We start from the raw sequence: 17,816 nt of genomic DNA, 5'->3' as shown, positions 1-17,816 counted from the left end.
AAGCACACGCTGAAGCTGGGTATAAGAATAGATGACGCTGTAACAAAAAGCATCGGCTTCTAGATAGTCGCATCTGGCGATTCTCGAAGCCGGATCGAAGCAAGCGACATGTAAACTTCCCAATGGCTAGTAAAACGTTTGTCGGGTGCTGCCCTGCGGCGGTATCTCTGGCACAAAGTCCCGCGGTGCGTCCGGTTGTAGCGCACAGGCTCACCGTCTCGTTTGCCCGGTAAGCGGGTCTGCGCCATAAGCAAACACACTCTCACACATGCTCACTCACTCACGCACTCAGGTCCGTCAGAAAGTAAGATAAAGTCGAGCTAGATTCCGATGCGTATTCCGAAGATCCAGGGTCTTCTAAGGCTGGGGTTTGCGCACTGCTGCCAACTGCGTTCGCAGCGGCCAGTCCCGCAATTTGACATCAGAATCGTACGATGTTGCCCTATGCGGCCTTTCACATGTCAACCCCAACAGCCCAGCAGCCAACGCCAATGCAACATGCATGCGCCTCTACCCCAGATTTTCATACCAGAACGATGAGCTAGTCGACGCCGAGTAGTCTGAGCACGTGGAGTTTTGTAAGATTTAATTAGTACCAATTGGGGAGGTGCCCGCCCCCCAGACGTGGTGTTTCTGGCACAAAAGGAGCGAAGAAAGCCTCGGGATGAATGGAATTCGGGGTATATTGGTTTCAGACAAAGGAAAATAAGTTTAAAGCAATATGTAAATGGCCCCTAGGGAACCTGTGAATCTCTCGGATTTCTTCTCGAGACAATTCGTCTTCGTCCATCCCATGTGCAACCGATGGTTGACCAAAATGCACCAGACACCCCATCCTAGTTCCCCTTCCTACAAGTGTATTGTCTGCGTCTCGCGTGTCCGACTCCAGAATGCATCAGATGTAGTGCCGTAAAGCTTGTGTGCTGGAAATTCACCCAAGCCGTACACGCACACGGCCCTGCAGTTCTGCCGAGTTTCGCTAACGCGACATGCCATCCTAGTACGACTCTTCCTCAGGTTGCGTCGACATTTTCCTCGGCCGTGCAGGAGGGGCCATGTCTCCACCGTCCATGTTGTTGCTCGCCCTTCGCCCTGCACTTTGACGTCTTGGTATCCCGCTTGGTGTAGGGATGCCCGTCTTCTCCATGGTAAGCCGCCGTCCTACCGGTGTGCAAATGCCGCTTCCTTCGCTGTTGGTGTCGTTGTCCCGTCGCGACATGGATAGCGAGTGCGAGTGGCCATGTCCGCTCATGGAGCTCCTCGGCCTGGGCAGACGGGGCTCCGCTCCGCTAATCGACGATGACTGGTAGTGGCCTAGCGGCGTTCGGTTGCTGCTTCTGCTCTGCGGTCTCTGTATTGCTGACCCTGATGACATGGAGGCGCGGCTGCCAGGCCTGCTGCTGGTGGGTTCGCGTGAAGAGTTTGAAACGCCAAAAGAGAGCCGGTTTACGGCGGAGCCCGACTCGTAAGCGCCAGGCACCGACGAACCCGCCGACGCGTGCGAGTTGCGCTTCCTGCCACTTCTCAATGTGACTGTGCTCGGTACATGGTGGTGGCCCATGGCACTAACGGTGCGCGGACTCGCTCGCGGTGGGGTGGTCGTTGGCGCAGGGAGTTTGGATCGTGCTGAATGAACGCGCTCTTCGAGTTTCTGCATCTTGCCAATCAGTCCGCGGATTTGATACAGTGAGCCTGATCTAGGCAAATCTGCCGACGGCGCCGCACCCTCAATGCTCGGTCTAGGCGCTCGTGATGTGAGAGCAGTCGATCGTGTAGAAGGCGTCATCCGACCACTGGCACTTGTGCTTGGCCGCGATGCTGACAGACTGGGGTTCCGCGAATGTCTCTGAGCTCGCTGATAGAGGCCGGCGCGAGGGGTCGCACCGGGGTCCAGGGGTGCAATCGAGTTCTTGCGCCTGGGCATGGGCGTGGAGGGTACAGGTTTCACGGTGATGGGAGCGTCAGACAATGGCGGAGAAGGAGGCGTCGTGTCCGGGAGCAGGCCTTCTGCTTTCGAGTGTGGCGGGGTCGAAGCAGCTGTGAGCGAGGAGACAGTAGTCGCGGTGGTCGACGCCTCGGAGACGGGCGAGCGTGGTCTCAGAGCATTGCCAGAGAGATGGCTGGAGACCTTGCGCTGGTGGTGGCCTTCGATGGTCTCTTCTGCGATGCGCAGCTTCTCCTGCGTAATCTCCGTCTCTATCCGCAGATCCGACAGTTCGTCCCTAAGCCGCTGTGTTTCTATGCGCAGCGCCTCTCGCTCCTGCTCGCCAATCTTGATCTCCTCCTCCAGCATGACGCTGCGCTCAATGGCTACGTTGTACTTGGATTCGACGTCCTCGAGGGATGATGTCTGGTTGCGTGCCTGGCGCTCGAAGTCGTCGCTTTGGACTTCAATGTCGCGGAGTCGCATCTGGAGGGCGCGGTGGCTCTCGCGCATGGCTGTGATTTCCTTTTGCAGAGCGTTCTGCGCATTGTTGGCCTCGGTTTTGCTCTGCTTGTACTTTGTCTGTGGCTCCTTGTTAGCAACTGTGCAAGCCGAGGGGCACATGTCCGCTCTGCACGCGGCGCAAGTCACGCACCTTCCACTCCTCGACCTCAAAGGCCAGACGCTCTGCCTTTTCCTGCAGCTTGCGCTCCCGCTTCTCGCTCTCCTCGACATCGCGCTCGAGCTCGGCCTCTAGCTCCTTGCTTGATGCCTGAAACTCCTGCAGTTCCGTCTCGAGCGTCTCGTACTGGGCCTTGTAGTAGGCGAGTGCCTCCTCGGTGCTGTTCCATCTTCCCCGGCCCGGCGAAGACTGGGCCGCGTTGGCCGTCATGGTGGCTGTCGCGGTGTGGTAGTGATGGCAGTGGTGGTTGTGGTGGTGGTTGGGCTGCGACAGTGGTGGTGGCAGCGACAGCGAAGCGGTCGTGGGAGGTCAGGGGAACGAGCAGCGGTAGGCGGGGTGCAGTGACGAAATGGCCAAACACGACTGCTCCGTCGCGGTGCTATGTCGTCACCAGCGCCTGCGACGTGCAAGTGCAAGTGCAAGTGCGCCGGCGGTGGTGGTGTGCGCGTGGGCTGCGGCTGCTGTGCCCTTCTCGACGAGCGTCCGGGATGTTGACGATTCCACTTTTGCCCAGTGCCGTGTGTTGTCGCCAGTCATGCGCCGCCGACTGTCCGATGCCTTACAGCCAGCTCTCAGCACTCACACTATGGCCGCAGCAATGCGTTTCCTGTCGCTGTGCAGGTTAGTCGTTAGTAGGCCGCTCAACTGCGGCATGCAGTCGAATGTCGAGCCCAGCCGGTGCTTGTTGATGGCGACGCTGCGGGCGCGGAGCGGTGGTTAGCGCACTGGCCTCCAGGGCAACCACGGGCACCTTGCTGCAACCAGCCACCGGGATGACACATGCGACAGACTCCACAATGGCCAGCGCAGCAGCGACAATAAAGCCCCAACCCCAACAGCCTGCTGAACATCCCGTTCGACTCGACCAGCCCACGCTGTTTTGAGCCCCCCGCCAGCCTTCTTTGTCCAGCCCCGGACACAGACGGTGCATGATTGGCACGCTTTCGCCTTTCGGTAGACACACATGGCCTGCGTGAAGCATGGCTGTGGATACTGACACCGCCCTGACGTTTCACATCGCCCAAGGTAGATGCACAGTTCGCCCGGAAATTATTTGCTGCTATGCGTCACACGTCCCATAGTTGGGCACGCTTTCTGCCGCCAAACCATGGCAAAAGAAACCAACCATGCAGACATTACAAGTATAAATTAATCGGGTATATGTACAATCTGAACGCCCTGGGGAAAATTGTCCGCCATGTACCTCACTCCTTGATGCCCTTGTCAGGACCGTTAATGTCCCTAATGTCCGCATCCAGAACAGAGTCATTTGCTTGCTGCAATGCATCGCCAGTTTGCTGTGTTGCGTTGCTTGCAGCATCCTGGCCTTTGTCCAGAACATCTTTGCTCTGGTCGTAAACACTGCTAGCAGCCTCACCCACGACCTCTTTGCTCTTCTCGTACACCTGCCCAGCTTGCTGCGTGCCGCTGTGTACTGCGTCTTGTGCAGACGCTGTTGCCGTTTCTGCTGCTTGCGCGCCTTTCGAGTACGCATCAGCGGCATGTTGTCGACCCTTCTCTACAAGCTCTTGCGCTTCTTGCGAGCCCTGCGATACCACCTGCTTTGCAGATTCCGTTGCATTGCCGACGACTTCGGCGCCCTTGGCATAGGCCTCGCTGGCTTGTTCTTTGCTTTGTTCATACGCCTTCTGAACACTGTCTGATGCCGACTTTGCGACTTCGCTCGGGCTGGGATATTTCTTCAGCGCACTCTGCACCGTGTAGTATAGACTGATGATGACAGCATGGATGCGGTCCTTCATCAGCATCGTGATGCCGTGGGAGAAGAAGCCCTTGACGACTTCCGCTCCAAGACCCTGGTACAAGCCCAATATCCCTTCCGTCTGAGCGATGCGCAAGATCGTACTGAACACGGTCCGCTGCCTGGCTTGCAAGGCTCTGGATCCAAGCGCGTCGTTGGACTTTTCTTTATCCGAAGTCTCACCGATTCCGGAAGAAGGCTCCTGGGCAGACACTTGGGCGCGTGACTTTGCGAGCGAGAACGGATAAGTGGCAGTGGAGGCGAGCACCTTGCTTATGGCAGCCAGGAGGAACGTCATGCGCGCTCCGGGGTCGTCCCGCTTTGCCCTGGGTACAACTAGTCGTATCAGAGCTTTGTGCAAGAGCATGGTGATTGAAGGGTTTAGGGTGAGGATCAGACTGGCAGAGTACCCAGACCAGAAGCCTTGCAGGCCCTTTTCGCGCCTAATCTCCCATGCGATGTCTCTGGTGCTGGTCAGCGGGGGTATGGTGGTTGAAGACTCCTGTCTCATCATTGCTGCCGTTTGCTTCCGCGTAATAATCTGCTGGATGGGTGTGGTGAAGAACTTGGAGAAAGCGCCTGCCAGGACGCCAACGCCAATCTCTTCGAGCGCAGGCAAGTTGCGCCCGCCATCTCGCGCATTGAGCCTCTTCTGTCGCACATATGAATACGCCAGGAAGAACAGGAAGCTGTCGGCGACGCCCTTGAGAGCCGCGGGCACGACACCAGTGTAGAAGGCCTTGGGCCCGCCTTCCCTCTCGTATATCTTCTCAAGGGCGTCAAGAAAACCATTGTAGTGCGGGTGCTTGTCGCCGGGATGCAGTTGGCGCTGGACCTGTAGGCGCGTGATGACGAGCTCCAGAGGATATGTTATGAGTTTGGATATGACGGTGCCGAGAGCGCCAGACGTGGCGTGGCCGAGGGCAGGCAGCGCAGGGCCGACAGCGCTGTGTTCCTCGCTCTCCTGGGAAACATGGTAGAGGGTGAAAGCATCCTGCTCATGGTCAGTGTATGCACGACCTGCACATGCGAGAAGCGCTCACGAGCTGCGAGTTGTAGACGTAGCTCATCTTGTCGGGATTTATGTTGGAGGCCATCGCAACAACTCCAGGGAAATGACGACTTATAAAGGATCAAGAAGATGGCACAAAACTATTCAAAACGCGGGGAAAGCTCTCTGCTCTCACGGTTCGCGGAGACGGATCCGCATCGCGCTTCCTGTGTCACCAGCTAGGACGTCATGGAGGCGTTTGGGCGAGGCCAGAGCTCCAGGTGCATAGCCGAGGAGCTCTGACTAAACAAACTTCGCTTGTGAAAATACCTCTCACTAAACAACACTACACACGTCAACGTCGCGCGCTAAACGATGCAGTCGCGCCCACCTTTACAGACGACGCGTGAGGCTTCTATTCCAAGTCTTCGTCTATCCGCTACTCCGATGGCAGCGCGTGCTTGAGAGGCTGCGGCGGTACCGGCGACACGGTCAGACGAGAAAAAACTGTCGCGTGCTACATCCGCTGGAAGAGCGACGACACGTAAACAAACGTCACAGCGACAGGAGTACTCAAAGGAACTGCGAGAACTCTTCGTGGGTATTGATCGCAGTTCAAAGTATCCTCCAAGAGAAATCACAGCCAGTATTTGATAAGGCGTGGAGGCACTCGCTTGCGAGAAGGGCCTTTATCGTTTCACACGCTGGCGACATGCGACAACCCTTTGCGGATCTTCATACAGCCTCATATTCTGCTGTGTGGACGTGCAATTTGCATACCGTCTGTAACCCGAACATTCGGCCTGCTCGTTGAGGAAGAGGTTTGTGGACACACATATATATAACATATATGGTCATTGACGATGGTGGCCTGCTCATTGACAGGCGCGACAATTCTAGCCTCTTCACCAACGGCTCCATTTACCCATTCTGAACGAAAGCCAGGCAGTCGACAAGACATGGAAGAATTCGCTTGCGATGAAGACGTCCCTTGTCTCATTACTGGCTACGTGGTAGACGGCCAGGCCAAGACATGATTCAATCAAACTCACTTGGTTCGCTGCCGTTTGAAACACAACTACGACATGGGACTGAATCAGGATCGTGATCAACAAAATGATCGTCACAAATACTATGGCTTCGTCAATCGTACCATGGGCACTATGTTCAGAATATATTGCGGTCAATCCAATATCGCCATAACCACTTCCGGAACGATCCGATGGCCATATCAAGGGCAGAGACTTGGTATATGGTACTTCGATCGGGATTTGAATAACACAACGTACCACGACAATCGCTGCCAAGCATATGTCGCCTCCCAAGATGCACGCTGGGACGAGCTACGAACAAGGCGTGGCAATGACAGCAGTGGAATATGCTTCCTGGCTAAAAAGAGAAAAAAGACCCAGATGTCTATTGCGGTTGACTGAAAGTATGCCAAACAATGGTTTGGCAACTCAATGTCAGACTACAGCTCTTTTGACATGAGAGACTTTGGACACACTGTTTGTCAGAAGTCATTCACGAACTCAAGTACTGTGTACTTCACTGCCTCTTTGGTCACCACGAAGAAGCTAGGTATATCCTCTCCATGTGTATCCATTGTGTTATTGTTCTACTACAGTGTTGTGGATCTGTGCAGGCATCGACTCCAGTTTTTTACAACGACTGCGATATTGTTATATGAGGTCTATATGAAGACTTTGGTATATACTACTACAAGGTCGACCCTATTCCCTAGATCACCGCAGCCATTCTCGTCTCCGCTATGAGGTTGAGTATCCGCCCTGGAGTAACCCATGTCGGTAGCGTCAAGCTACACGAAATGTCATTTGTTTCTGAACTTGACGCGGAAGGTCAGGACACCTCAGGAGATGGCACCGAAAAGACTTCGATTGTCCAGAAAAACGTCGTCATCCCCCGAGATTCAATCGAGGATATTGAACGCGACCTCGCCATTGTAATTCCTTGTATGAACGAAGATGAACACGTTCTCCAAGCGCTTCTGCGTGGGGTTCCACACTGGTGTCTCGTCATCTTCATCTCCAATAGCGACCAGCTGAACTTTGAAGCGGAGCGCAAACTGCTACTCGACTTCGGGAAGATGACTGATCGTCACGTAATCGTGGAACACCAAGGTTCGCCATTCTTCGCTCGCGCTTTTCAGGAAGCAGGTGTGATGAATATAATAAAGCCGCCTATAGAAGAGGGAGATACTCCGCGCATCAATAATGGAAAGGGGGAAGCCATGATGCTTGGTGTAATCATCGCGAAACATATGAGCCGTAAGTTCGTAGGTTTCATCGACGCTGATAATCGCGTTCCAGGGTCTGTTCTTGAATACTGTAAGGTGTACGCCGCTGGACTGCATTACGCCTTACATCGAACCGATGATACTGGAAAAGACCAGCATGCAATGGTACGTATCAAGTGGAAATCAAAGCCCAAAGTCAGGGATGGCCAACTTGTATTCAATGAGTTTGGGCGTTCCTCGCGCGTTGTCAACGAATGGATGAACCGCCTTCTGAGAGCTCTCGGGGGTGACACTACACCGGATACAATGATCGGTACTAGCAACGCCGGCGAGCACGCGTTGAGTATTGATCTTGCCCTTAAACTCCGATTTGCGACTGGCTACGCAGTCGAACCGTTTCAATTGATCGACATATGGGAACGACTAGCCTTTTCGCAACACCCATTATCTGTGCGAATTCTCCAGATCGAAACCTGCAATCCCCACATTCACAACGCGGGGCATGATAATGGCCACATCGAGCGCATGCAGAGCCAGGGCCTCAGCACAATATACCATTCGAGCCTTACAACTTCAGAGCTTAAAGATGAACTTTGCCGGTATATGAAAAACAACTTGGCAGCGTTCATTGGCGATAACGGAGAACCTGGGAAACCACGTATATACGATCCGCTGAGTTCTCTGGATTGGAGAGTTTTCCAAAAGGCACTCTTGGAAAGTGGGATATCGTCAGGTATAAGCTAGAGGAGTTGGTCGCAGTCTAGATACAGGTGGGACAAACATAGCCCAAATCATTCATAATATCACTTCACACTGATGTTCATCTTAGAAAATCGAATGTTTGGCAGTCTCGATACATGCAGATCCGCTTTGTGTGGCTGCGTAGTTGAAACGCGTGACGCGGACTGCCCAGACATATGAAGCTTCTAGACTATCTACTGACAGCTGCGACGTTTCTGGTGTGATCGCCACCAGGGTGCACACAATATAGCTGCCACGGCCGCCAAGACTAACATCCTAGGCTTGAAACCAAACGCATCGCTCCCGTAGATTGTCGGATGCCGGAACATCGGTTTCGAGAACGGGACGCGCAAACCAGAGACGGCACTCTTACCAGGACATCAGTCCTTCTCCATATGTTTTCTGGATTCATGGCCCCACCTGTGTTCGGACCTATCCTGGCATTGCATTGATCGCATCACACCCGCACACCAAGAGACGGTAGGCGACCCGCGCTTGGTAGTTTGGAGTTCAGGGTGTGTGGAAACATGTCCCTACACCATGGGCATGGAAAATGAGGAGACGAGGAGTAACCACTTCAGACAGGATGGCTATAAAGGTGTCTGCAGCCAGCGCATTGCAAAATCCTCATCCTCATCAGGACCAACGATCTCTTCCTTGCTTCCTACACTCTCACTCTCTTCTTTGTCTCTTACAGCTTTGTGCCGGTCACCCTTCATTTCTTGACTGTGTCATCTTTGCTGGACAATACCTTCATTCTTCAACTTTCATTCCAACATTCACTTCAAAAAACTTTCCTGAAAACCTATAAAATATGCGTTTCTCTCTTTCCACCGTCGCCACCGCGGCTCTGATCGTTTCCGTCTCTGCAGCGCCTGCTCCCGCCCCTACCGGTGCTCACGCTCATGGTGATCGCCACCGCAACGGCACTGACCCCAGCGACCTCAACCACGGCGCAAAACACGCCGACAATGGCCTAGCCAATGGCGCGGGACGAGGCGGCCAACAGTATGGCGGTGCTCCCGGCATCTTCCCTACTGATGGCAGTGCTCCCACAGGAAGCTTCCCCGGCTCTGGCGGTCAGCCATCCAAGCCCCAAATGACTGCAATCCCCACATTCTCGCCCAGCACCGACAACGACAACGACAACGAGCGAAGATCTCTCATCTCCGTCCGTGCCCCAGCTAAGCGCCAACTCTTCGACTGGGTCTGGAAAGCCAGGTCCGCAGACCATGAGGAAGCTTCCAGTTCTTCAGACGACACGGAGACCTCTGCGGAGAGCGGCGCCGATGAAGAATCTGGTTCCAGCGGCGGCAGTGAGGAGGAATCCAGCGGCTCTTCTGAGGGTTCGTCTGGCTCTAGCGACGAGTCTTCTGAGGACACGAGCGAGAGCACTGGGGGTAGCTCTGAGGATAGCACATCCGGAGAGCAAGAGTCTAGTGGCTCTGGTTCAAGCTCTGGTGGAGACGAAGAGACAGAGACCCCAGCTGAGGGTGGCGATTCAAGCTCGGAGTCTGGCTCAGATACCGAGAGCGGCAGCGGCAGCGGCAGCGGCAGCGATTCCTCCTCTGGCAACGAGTCTTCTTCGGGCGGAGAGTCTTCCTCTGGCTCGGATGAAGAATCTTCCTCTGGATCGGGCGGTGGATCTTCTTCTGGTGGCGAATCTTCAGATGGTGAGTCTTCTACTGGCTCGGGTGGAGAGTCTTCATCGGGTTCGGGTGAAGAGTCATCCTCGGGCTCAGGCGGCGAATCTTCCTCTGGACCAGGCGGCGAATCTTCCTCTGGATCAGGCAGCGAATCTTCCTCTGGATCTGAAGGAGAGTCTTCAACGGGATCAGGTGGAGAGTCCTCCTCTGGTTCCGGTGAAGAGTCATCCTCGGGCTCAGGCGGCGAATCTTCCTCGGGCTCAGGCGGCGAATCTTCCTCGGGCTCAGGCGGCGAATCTTCCTCTGGATCAGGCGGCGAATCTTCTTCTGGCGACGAGTCTTCAGGTGGAGAGTCTTCTACCGGCTCAGGCGGTAGCTCTGCACCAAGCTCCGGATCTGGTAACTCCACTTCATCTGGTGGCACTGCAGCAAGCGGCACCATGCCAGCAGCAGCTGGCGAGTCAACCCTTACCGAGACCATGATGGTAGAAGGCGAGTTCGATGGTGGCATGGCACGCTTCGGCCGTGGCGTATCCTGCTCAGGACAAGGAGAGGGAGGAGACAGCGACGCAGTGTTCTCTCTTGCACCCGGTGCCACTCTCCGTAACGTCATCATCGGTGCCGATCAGATCGAGGGTGTACATTGCCAAGGTCCTTGCACTATCGAGAATGTCTGGTGGGAGGCTGTTTGTGAGGACGCTCTCACTTTCAAGAAGGACGGCGATGGCACAGTCACTGGTGGTGGAGCTATGGGCGCAGCCGACAAAGTCATCCAGCACAACGGTGTCGGCACAATTACAATTAGCGGCTTCACTGTCTCGGACTTTGGCAAGCTATACCGATCGTGCGGTAACTGCAAAACAATGGGTGAGCGTCACGTCAAGATCGACGGTGTGACGGCTACGGGCGGATCCGCTGCATTCGTCGGTATCAACTCCAACTACGGTGATACCGCGACAATCACCAACTCTTGTGTCACCGATACAAGTGTCATTTGCGAGGAGTTCGAGGGCAACAATACTGGTGATGAGCCCACGCAGATCAGCGAGGGTCCTAGCTCTGCTTGCATCTATACACCTGCTGATGTCGCCGCTTGTTAGATGGAATAAATGGAAAGCTGGAAGTCGGGTATCCAGAAGAGCATATGGTTGCTTGGAATCTCGAGATCGACGATGATGTATCCACTCATTTACTCTACACTTCTTTGTGTATATACTCTCATTCTAAACAGAATCAATACAGAGATCATTTCTCACCCTCACATTCTGGTTCATTCCGTCTCACCACATGGTACTTTGATAACAAACCACCCAGAACTGCCGCATTCCTAACGCTTCAATCATGGAAGAGGTTTGTATTTGCTCATCTGCCTCATAGTACTAAATTCCTGGTACCCTATATTTACCACGATAATCTCAGCTCGCAACAAGTGCAAGAGTTTCGAGATTTCGACAAGAAAATAATCACTTTACTTCCCCATACTAATCAACAGGATGCCTTCCTTTACAACCCCTCCCCCAAACTTCAGTTTTGGCGCTGCTTCCACTACTATCGCCACTCCGACTTGGGGGGTTAGCCCTTGAGAGCAATACGGCAAGGGCTCTCTTGCTTCTGCTTACTCAGGCACATCTCTAGTATCGCCTCTAATTGATTCGTCGTCTATATCATTAGATTCAAAGTTCCCCCGTACTACCGCTATCTCACCAGTTGAAAAGCAGCCCGCAGGATCTCCACCCACTGGGCTCATCTTCGCAGCTGTCACTACCGGCATCACTGGCAAGCAGAACACGAAGAGAACCCCCAACCCCATGTCTACTTTGGACTGCGACACTCACATCCTGCGTGTATACCTCTCTCTTGAAGATTTACCCCCGAAGTTACTCCACGGCATGTTTCTTCACTTCCAAAAGCAAGGCAATAATCCCATCCAGGAAGTTCATCTTTGTGTCCGATCGCTCCTTCTCCCGTGTCTCCAGGATTCCTATCGACGAGGATCGTACTCTACGCGAGAAAATTTTGTTATGATCTCTGAGTGGATGACTTTTGGAACCACGGTCAAGTTCTTCTTTCACCGCCTTAGTGTTGACGTTGATCGAGAACGCATCCAGAACTTTGTTAAAAAAAAGAGCTGGTGCGTGCCATTCAAGGGCTTCACGAGCACAATGCTGAGTTGTCGGAAATTCTGGGCGAGGAGAGCTGGGTGTTTGGACTCAATGCTGCGCCCGCAGATACTGTTGGCGCGCCTGCGGTGGCTGGTTACGACCTTATTGATGAAATGATCTGAAAGATGATTTTGAGCTCCTCTGCGGTGTTGAGCGGCGATCACGAGTGAAGTTTCGTGTGCTGAAGAATTTCTACTAAAAGTATCTGGCCCTGATCTATCACATTCGTTGTGATTTCAGACACTCGGAAGGATGCGTAACTTCTTCTTGTACAGTTGCGATGACTTTCTTTTCTTTTTTGAAAAAAAGAAGTACTCTCGCACACGAATATCTTGACTTAGCGCTCGACCACAAACTTCGTCGTAGACAAGCGGTAGTGAAATAAACCCAAAGATATACAACAATCCAACTTTTCCTAGAACACAAACTAGTGACTATTGCTTCATGAATCAGGCCTCCTCGAGGAGACCCAAAGGCAATCCTACACACTCGTGGAGGGAGATCGATGGTTCTCGGGCAGCGCGCGGACCGAAAAGATCGGAAGCGGAGTGGCGCCCCACTCCGTCGCCCCGCAGTCGAAACAGCGTACTAGTACTTTAACAGTATTCCAGCCCAATTATACCTAGATACTACGCATTCGCGCTTGATATAGCGCACCTTCGCGAGTCGCACAGTTTTAGTCCACGGGTTGTTGTTACATGATGCCTTCCAGGAACGATATCGACTCCACCTGCATCGCATGAAGCATGTACCACAAAATGATTGATCAGCATCCACACACCACTTGAGAGGGGCGAACGGGTTTGCCCTATATATCAGCCATGAAGTCCCGCAATACCGGTTTTCCGTACATCAGATCCATCCGCGCAGCCCTCCAGGACAATCTCACCACATAAACTTGCAGCCATGGCCTACCCATCTACCTACACAGCCTACCGTCGCAGCGCAGGCAAAGACAGTGCTTCGCGCCAGAACCCTCTCACTCTTGAGAAAACCCAGGAAACGCTCCCCGAAGAGAAGGACCTCGGGCCCAACGATGTGGTCATCAAGATTCATGCCGTATCACTCAACTACCGTGATGTCGCTATGCTTGTCAAGGAATACCCCGTCCCCATGACTGAGCAAGGCATCCCGTGCTCCGACTGTGCCGCTGAGGTCGTCGGGATGGGGTCCTCAGTTAGAAACTTTCAAATAGGAGATGCTGTTGCTCCGATTTGCAACCAAGGCGACTTTGATCCAACGGATGATAGCGTCTCAGTGGCTATCGGTGCAAATGCTCCGGGCACACTGAGGCAATATGCTATCTACCAAGCGAAGCACTTGGTGCACTTGCCAAAGCACTTGTCATGGGAGGAGGTGAGTAGTTCGAGAGTACGCGTAGATAGACCAGACTAAACAGCCACAGGGCTCAATGCTACCATGCGCAGGCGTCACTGCCTGGAACTCATTGGACTCGTTGAAAACCGTGCAAAAGCACTCCAGTGCCCTTCTCCAAGGTACGAGCAAAGAATGGCAATTTTTAAATCATCCCACTCACCGTCTGTAGGAACCGGCGGCGTTTCCATGTTCTCCCTGCTACTTTGTCTCGCCGGAGGAATCACACCAATCATCACGTCTTCCTCGAATGACAAGATCAAAGCTATCCAAGAGAAGATTAGCGACAAGGTTCGCGGTCTCAATTACAAAACCGACGACCAACCCGCCAAGATAAAAGAAATTACGAACGGTCGTGGTGTTGACTTTGTCGTCAACAACAGCGGTGTTGGCTCCCTTATCGATGATATCGGCTACCTTTGCGCGCGTGGCGGAACTGTGTCTCTCGTTGGCTTCCTTGGTGGCTGGGAGGCTGACTGGAAGCCATCTGAGCTCATGGCCTTGATGGGCAAAAATGCCAAGTTGAAGGGTATTGCTGTTGGGTCGAAGAAGGATTTGGAAGATATGAACGCGTTTATTGAGGAGAAGAATGTGAAATTCGATGTCATGCTTGACAGAACCTTTGGGTTTGAGGACGCGAAGAAAGCATTCGATCTGCAACTGTCGGGTAATTTTTCGGGCAAGATTGTCATCAAGGTCGCGGAATAAGGGTATTGTCAAAGTTTGGTTGCGATGGTTCGATTTTCTCTTATGCGAGAATTGCCTTCTGAGTGGTTAATGAATCGTATCATGATATAGACGTATTCAACAATCTCAATAATTTCAACTTCCAGAGGTCAACCCGGTCCAAGTCAAAGAGCCTCACAGCAGGCCTACAATCTATCCCTTAAACGCTCGACCAAAAGCGTCTCTTTTGGCGCCTATTTTCGTGATTTTGAAGTCCACGCAGGATTCATAAGTCTGTTTCGCAGAATTACCATACCAATACCACTGCAACACCTATACTCTAGTCAGCAACCTACATGCATCATTGCGCCAGCACTAGTGCGCTCATGGTACTTACACAGTCACCAGCCATTGCGCATTTCTCTTCCAACCCCTCGGGTATCCTCACACTAAACTCCCTCTGTCCAATTGGAACATCGCTCTCGCTCTTTCCCGGCGCATACCCTTTTCCCCACACCTTCAACATATCTCCCACAATCTCATTCCGCTTCGCATCCACGATACTCACATTCGCCGACCCTTCGTGCGGAATGCGAATCCAGACTTTAAGCGGTACCACCTGGCCAGCTGACCATACCTGTGTGTTATTGGCAGGATTATCGGAGAACTGCAGGCCTTTGCAGAGCCAGAGGTTGCAGGTGGAGGCGCTGTAGGGCGCAGCTAGGAGTTCTGGAAGGCCTTCGACATGCGAGGTGTTGTCGTTGTTGATAGTGCGCGTGATGGCAGGGCCGCAGAGGGAGTTTAGAGAAGGGCCAGTGGGACGCGAGGGGGGTGAGGTAATAAGGCCATGGGAAAGAACTCTGGGGATGAGAGCGAGGATGGTCGCTGCAGCTGCGGCTATGAAATACATATTGGGCAGTGTGTGGGATGGTTATGTAGGAATGAACTAGAAAGAATGATAGGTGAACACTCTGCTCTGCAGTTATGATTCTTGTGATGGATATGGTATCTTATATTCACATTCCTGTTGCCACCAAGCATCTCTTCATATCTCCGCCTGTACTATCCCCTTGTCCATGATTCCAAATCTGCGACCAGCATCCTTGAGCATGACAATCTATCTCGAGATGGAATATCGTTGTGTTGTGGATCGGCTACGGAGTGAGTATAGATCGCCAAGGATTAGCGAATGAGACGGGGATATGTATAGTGCCGGCTTGGTAAGACTGTCTTTTCGCTGCCGGATAGTATGCGATAATATATTAGGAAAAAAGAAGTAAGGTCAACGCGATGTCTTGCCAATGTCCAGCCGATCTGAATCATGAGTGAAAGGTAATGTTGTTCTGCTGTACTCGAGCGGACCAAAGTTGCTGTTATCTTCAATGCCCAATATAGGTTTCATCAAGCCATGCTTTACTACGTCATGTGTCATCGTTATTAGCTAGTCGCATTGCAGGTATAGCATGCCTAACCATCTATGCTTCTATTGTACATAGCTTTGGGGCCTGTCACAGTTCCCCTTCCGCCTGTTTTACTCCAGCAGAGAAGCTTGGTTGGTGTAGAGCACATCGACCACGTTGCTCAGCTTTTCGAGTGTACTTAGTGCCGCGTCGTAGCCCTGGTCGCGCTCTGACTCGTCATATACGATCAGACAACCCGCACCCTGGTCCAAGACTCCAATGATGACCTTGTCGAGGATCATCTGCGAAAGCTTGCGCTCAACTTGTATGGTATCAAGCCCGACCATCTTGGCGACATGATCAATCTCTACCCTGCTGAAGGGCTCGATGACCTTGATCAGGTTCTGCTCCAGCATGTTGTCGTACAGGCGTCGCAAATGGGAGGTGATGAAGCGGTCGCTGCCGAGCTGCTGACGGTAGTCGGTCAAGGCGGTTTCGTATTCTTCAAGACTGCGGTTGGTGTGTGCTCGCGCTACGGCCTTCATGGCTTCTAACCGCCTGCCCGCGTACTTGACAGCGTGCTTGGAAGTCATGAGCGAGGTGACGTCGTCTCCAAGGTTGAGCATGATCTTGCACAGCAGCATGTACTGGAGTGCTGAAGTAGCCTTCTGTTCTTCGTCTTGTGAGTGGTAGCCCTCCATAGCTTCGATGAAGTAGGAGAATGACGTGTTGAAGTCGCCGTCCTCTGCATGCAGCATACCACTCTGCATATCCAGTCCGGCTTGCAACAGAGGCGGGGTATAGACTGAAGCAGCCGAAGTTCGTGCCGAAGTGAGGGCAGCGCGACCCTTTGGTATGTTGCCCAATGCGTGGTAAACCCTTGACTCGAGCAGCTGAACCTCGACCAAGACCAGCTTGTCGTCCAAGCGCTTCAACTCCTTGAGGAGGCTGTTGATAAGTGTGAGGGCTTCGTAGTAGGATTGCTTCTGCATGTACAAGGACACGAGTCGGGTTTCTAGGTTCTGCCGAAGGAACCCTCTCCGCTCTGACACGGCCCACTCTATGCATGACTTGGTGACGTCGATTTGGACGTCGACAGTGTTGGGGATGGCGGTGAAGAGGTCGAGCAGTTGTCGGACTGTGAGGATTAGCTGCGTGAGCTTGAATGTGTGTCCAGACGTGTGCTCTTACCGAGCTTGGATGTCTTCGCCTTAGCAAAGGATGACATTATCGACCGCGCCTGCTTGACCAGCTCCGCCAGCGCATCCACCCTCTTCTGGTCACGGTACAGCTCTCCGAGCCCGGTCAAAGCGCTCTCATAGTTCTTGATGGCAGTCTCATTCTGGCCTGGGTCTTGCGACAGGACATCTTTGAAGATCTGCTCGGCCTTGGAGGGATCCGACTTGGCCAGCTTCTGCGCCTCCGCTATCCGCGAGCTCGTTTCCGGGACGGCCATGGTGGTTTACTGGATGCTAGTGGTATACGCGATGATTTGTGGTTACTTGTACGCGCGGGTCGTGAGGTGGAGCGTGCGATGGAGTGGCAGTGATGGAACTGTTTGATGGTGTTGAGCTCACAAGCTCACATGGAGATGCGGCGGATGCAAGGTCGGCAGTATGTAATTCCGATGGGTAGGGTAAAGGACGCCACACCGCCGCGCCACACCGCCAGGGCACATAGCAACAGCAGTTTGGTCGGCAACACGCGACAGGAAGGGAGGGACCATGATATCCACTAAAAGCGTTCGCCTCAAAATTGGTTTGCCAAATCCACCCATCGCTGTGCACGCAATTGGCGCATCGCCATAACTGGACTATCCTCTTCGCGCCGTTGCTGCCCCAGCGACGGCTGAGTTGGCAGTCGCGCCTCCATCGTCATCGCCTATTGGCCAGTGCACGTAAACAAACCCCAAGCTATTGATCAACACACCGCCCGCCCTGCATCTCCAGTCCACTTTCCCACACTCCCATCCTCCACGATATTACGAACTATTATATACCCTGCGCTGGATCGCTGATAGCTTTTCACGATCGACCCCCTCAGCTGTATACCCCAATTCCACTCTTGCGCTCTCAATTCAGCTCGCTCCCACTCTCCACCTCAGAACAACCTTTTTGGGTTGAGCACATATCAGACAACACACCATAATGCCTTCATCAGACAGAGAGGTCTCGCGCGACCGGGAACTCGTCAGACACACACATTCGTTCT

General features: G+C 53.2%; 6 protein-coding genes across 6 annotated transcripts; 2 read left to right on the top strand and 4 right to left on the bottom strand.

Annotated features, from left to right (window-relative positions):
• Positions 1 to 997: 997 nt before the first annotated feature.
• ACET3X_007549 (uncharacterized protein) lies at positions 998 to 2,816 on the bottom strand (the record flags this gene model as incomplete). The annotated part of the gene is made up of 2 exons (XM_069453707.1): positions 998 to 2,506; positions 2,580 to 2,816. The coding sequence occupies 2 exons, from the start codon at positions 2,814 to 2,816 to the stop codon at positions 998 to 1,000; spliced, it is 1,746 nt and encodes a 581-aa protein (XP_069304712.1).
• Positions 2,817 to 3,811: 995 nt separating this feature from the next.
• ACET3X_007548 (uncharacterized protein) lies at positions 3,812 to 5,438 on the bottom strand (the record flags this gene model as incomplete). Its single annotated transcript, XM_069453706.1, has 2 exons — positions 3,812 to 5,362; positions 5,412 to 5,438. The coding sequence occupies 2 exons, from the start codon at positions 5,436 to 5,438 to the stop codon at positions 3,812 to 3,814; spliced, it is 1,578 nt and encodes a 525-aa protein (XP_069304711.1).
• Positions 5,439 to 9,171: 3,733 nt separating this feature from the next.
• On the top strand, positions 9,172 to 11,103 carry ACET3X_007547 (uncharacterized protein; the record flags this gene model as incomplete). The annotated part of the gene is made up of 2 exons (XM_069453705.1): positions 9,172 to 10,030; positions 10,316 to 11,103. The coding sequence occupies 2 exons, from the start codon at positions 9,172 to 9,174 to the stop codon at positions 11,101 to 11,103; spliced, it is 1,647 nt and encodes a 548-aa protein (XP_069304710.1).
• A 1,703-nt stretch (positions 11,104 to 12,806) lies between these two features.
• ACET3X_007546 (uncharacterized protein) lies at positions 12,807 to 14,362 on the top strand. Its single transcript, XM_069453704.1, has 3 exons — positions 12,807 to 13,521; positions 13,571 to 13,661; positions 13,712 to 14,362. Exons 1-3 carry the CDS (start codon positions 13,072 to 13,074, stop codon positions 14,245 to 14,247), a joined length of 1,077 nt encoding a protein of 358 aa, XP_069304709.1. The 5' UTR covers positions 12,807 to 13,071; the 3' UTR covers positions 14,248 to 14,362.
• A 56-nt stretch (positions 14,363 to 14,418) lies between these two features.
• On the bottom strand, positions 14,419 to 15,115 carry ACET3X_007545 (uncharacterized protein; the record flags this gene model as incomplete). The annotated part of the gene is made up of 2 exons (XM_069453703.1): positions 14,419 to 14,538; positions 14,603 to 15,115. The coding sequence occupies 2 exons, from the start codon at positions 15,113 to 15,115 to the stop codon at positions 14,419 to 14,421; spliced, it is 633 nt and encodes a 210-aa protein (XP_069304708.1).
• A 621-nt stretch (positions 15,116 to 15,736) lies between these two features.
• Positions 15,737 to 17,061, bottom strand: ACET3X_007544 (uncharacterized protein; the record flags this gene model as incomplete). Its single annotated transcript, XM_069453702.1, has 2 exons — positions 15,737 to 16,743; positions 16,797 to 17,061. 2 exons carry the CDS (start codon positions 17,059 to 17,061, stop codon positions 15,737 to 15,739), a joined length of 1,272 nt encoding a protein of 423 aa, XP_069304707.1.
• Between the last annotated feature and the right edge of the window lie 755 nt (positions 17,062 to 17,816).

This window comes from Alternaria dauci, chromosome 7, assembly GCF_042100115.1.
Source record: "Alternaria dauci strain A2016 chromosome 7, whole genome shotgun sequence".
NCBI classification, from domain to species: Eukaryota; Fungi; Ascomycota; class Dothideomycetes; order Pleosporales; family Pleosporaceae; genus Alternaria; species Alternaria dauci.
Note: the sequence above shows the minus strand (reverse complement) of the source record. Positions and strands in the feature narration are given on the sequence as shown.

What these genes read in the sequence shown, in the direction of transcription:
- ACET3X_007546 (XM_069453704.1), top strand. Translation starts at nt 13,072, where the DNA reads ATGGCCTACCCATCTACCTACACAGCCTACCGTCGCAGCGCAGGCAAA. An exon ending in AGCACTTGTCATGGGAGGAG is followed by an intron (nt 13,522 to 13,570) that starts GTGAGTAGTTCG and finishes AAACAGCCACAG; the next exon opens with GGCTCAATGCTACCATGCGC. An exon ending in CTCCAGTGCCCTTCTCCAAG is followed by an intron (nt 13,662 to 13,711) that starts GTACGAGCAAAG and finishes CACCGTCTGTAG; the next exon opens with GAACCGGCGGCGTTTCCATG.